This window comes from Myotis daubentonii, chromosome 2 (genome assembly GCF_963259705.1).
Source record: "Myotis daubentonii chromosome 2, mMyoDau2.1, whole genome shotgun sequence".
Lineage (NCBI taxonomy): Eukaryota > Metazoa > Chordata > Mammalia > Chiroptera > Vespertilionidae > Myotis > Myotis daubentonii.
The window spans coordinates 159,498,802-159,501,079 of NC_081841.1; the positions used below are offsets into that span (position 1 = coordinate 159,498,802).

A 2,278-nucleotide genomic window follows, 5' to 3' on the forward strand; every position below is an offset into this window, starting at 1 on the left:
ACTGCTTGCCTCCTTAGCCAGGGGCCTTTGCACTATGGAGAAAGAGTACGTGTTGCTGTATCTCTCCTTGTTGGGGTCCAACCCCAGCAGGTCCAGGGGTTCCCAAAGGTGTGGTCGGAGTGGGCGAAGAAGGAATGACACGGAGACAGCATTCAGTTGATCAGCAGCCTAGCCAGGTTCTGCGTTTTATTTATTTATTTTTAGGGGTTTTTACATTTTTATTTCAAAAGCTTGGATAGCTTCATATCCAGGTCGTGGCAAAATCAGGACCCTTGTAAAATACCTTACAATACATTGGATTCCCAAAAGGTACCAAAAAGTATAATAAAATTAACACTTCCATTACAGGAACTGTATGACACAAATAATATAAAATTAAAAGGTGAAAAAAGGTGACACTGGTTTCCTAAGATAGACTATTTTACAACCAGCGTCCACAGGTCCAGGATGCAGAGTGGCAGCAGGAAACTGACCCTCCCACCTGGTTCTGGGTAACCCGGTAATAAAATCAGCCCACAAAGCCGCTCTGGCCTCTGAGACACCACACGCTGCCTAAAACAACTAGAGCTCTGGAAATAGTAAACAAGAGAGTGATTTCCAGGGGGGAAATTTTAAATAAGATGCACATGGGACAGGCCATAGAAAGTATGCCAAGTTAAATTTGGTGCATAATTGTTTGTGTTCACTCAATATCCAAACAAAGCATGTGCGGTCAGACGGCACTCTTGCCGAAGCCTCAGTATGGCTTGTAGTTATTCTGATGGCCACCACGTCGCTGGCTCTTCCTGTAATTTGTACTACCCTGACTGTAGTCGTATCCGGGGGCGTAGCTGTAATAGCCATAGGGCGAGTAGTCGTAGCCCTGGTTCCAGTAGTTGCCATAGCCCTGATTCCAACTCTGACTCTGACCTCCTCCACTTCCACAGCCGCCACCACTGCCTCGGTTCCCTCTGTTGCGGCTTCCACGGCCCCCAGAGCCATTCTGCTGCTGTTGATAGACTTTTCTGGGCAGAGCCACCTTGATTTCACACTTACTTCCGCCGATGGGGTGGAACTTTTTCTCTAGGACCTTCGTCACAGGTTCTTCCTCTTTAAAGGTGATGAAAACAAAACCTCGTCGTTTGTTTGACTTTGGATCCATTGGAAGATCAATGGCCTCGATCTCCCCAAACTCGCCAAAGTACTCTCTGATTTTCTCCTCAGTGGCTTCAGGATTCAGACCCCCCACAAAAATTTTTTTTACAGGCTCCTTCTTCATGGCCATAGCTTTTTTCGGGTCAATGACACGGCCATCCAGCCTGTGTTCCTTCTGGTTGAGGACCTTCTCCACACTAGCCGCATCTTTGAAGAGAATAAACCCAAATCCTCTCGACCGGCCAATGTTGGGATCCATTTTTATTGTACAGTCAATGACCTCTCCAAACTTGCTAAAATAATCCTTTAGGTCCTTTTTGCTGGTATCCCAGCTCAGGTGACCAACAAACATTTTTCTTGCATCTTTCTCTTCCTTGCTGGCGTTGATCTTGTCGCCCTCAGTGCCGTTCTGGTTGCCGGCCGGAGGTGCCGTGCTCCCACCTCCAGCGCTCGCTGCGGCCCCACTGCCGGGCCCAGCCGGCGACTTGCCTTTGGGGGCGGCCTCATGCCCGTTCTTGGTGGCGCCCGTCGTCTCCATGAGCTGCTCCTCACCGGTTTCCGACATTAGACCGGAGCGCTGTGGCTATGCCCAAAAGACTTGCTTAGGCCCGCACAGTACCTCTGCCTCCAAGTTCTGTGTTTTATTGTCTTGTTACATCTGTATTTATACCAGTTGATTTTAATCCTATCAATTTCTATTCCAAAGGTTAGGGTGTTTCTTATCTCCATTCCAGGGAGTAAAGATTATGTAGCTTAAGCGTGGTTATTAGTAGTTAAAGTGATTAACTACCCACCTGGCACTTAGTTAAGGGGTTTTATCCCCTCCCTAACTTCAGGGAAAAATCCCTACCTGGGGGAACAAACTTTCTCGGAGAGGTGATCTTAGTTAAAACACATAGCACCAAGAAAGGGAGCAAACATATTAAGAACAGTGTGCCATATACGCCAGGTCCCTTGTAACATATGCTGTGCAGATGTTTCTTCCCTGCAGCGACTGTGTCAAGCAGCAAGGATGGACCGGCTTCCAGCATCTCCTGGGACTCTGGAACAGGCTGCCATCTGCAAGGTGTGTGATTTCATGCCTCTGCTCTTGGGTTGCCACTATGAAGATAGAACACTGCATCCGGGGCCAGGACACTTGGGA

General features: G+C 48.1%; 1 protein-coding gene across 1 annotated transcript; it reads right to left on the reverse strand.

Annotated features, from left to right (window-relative positions):
* Nucleotides 1-249: 249 nt before the first annotated feature.
* Nucleotides 250-1,755, reverse strand: LOC132228439 (heterogeneous nuclear ribonucleoprotein A/B-like). The gene has a single exon (XM_059684823.1). It carries the CDS (start codon nucleotides 1,697-1,699, stop codon nucleotides 737-739), a length of 963 nt encoding a protein of 320 aa, XP_059540806.1. The 5' UTR covers nucleotides 1,700-1,755; the 3' UTR covers nucleotides 250-736.
* Between the last annotated feature and the right edge of the window lie 523 nt (nucleotides 1,756-2,278).

Bases quoted from the DNA above. Each gene is read 5' to 3' on its own strand.
- LOC132228439 (XM_059684823.1), bottom strand. From the start codon at position 1,699: ATGTCGGAAACCGGTGAGGAGCAGCTCATGGAGACGACGGGCGCCACC.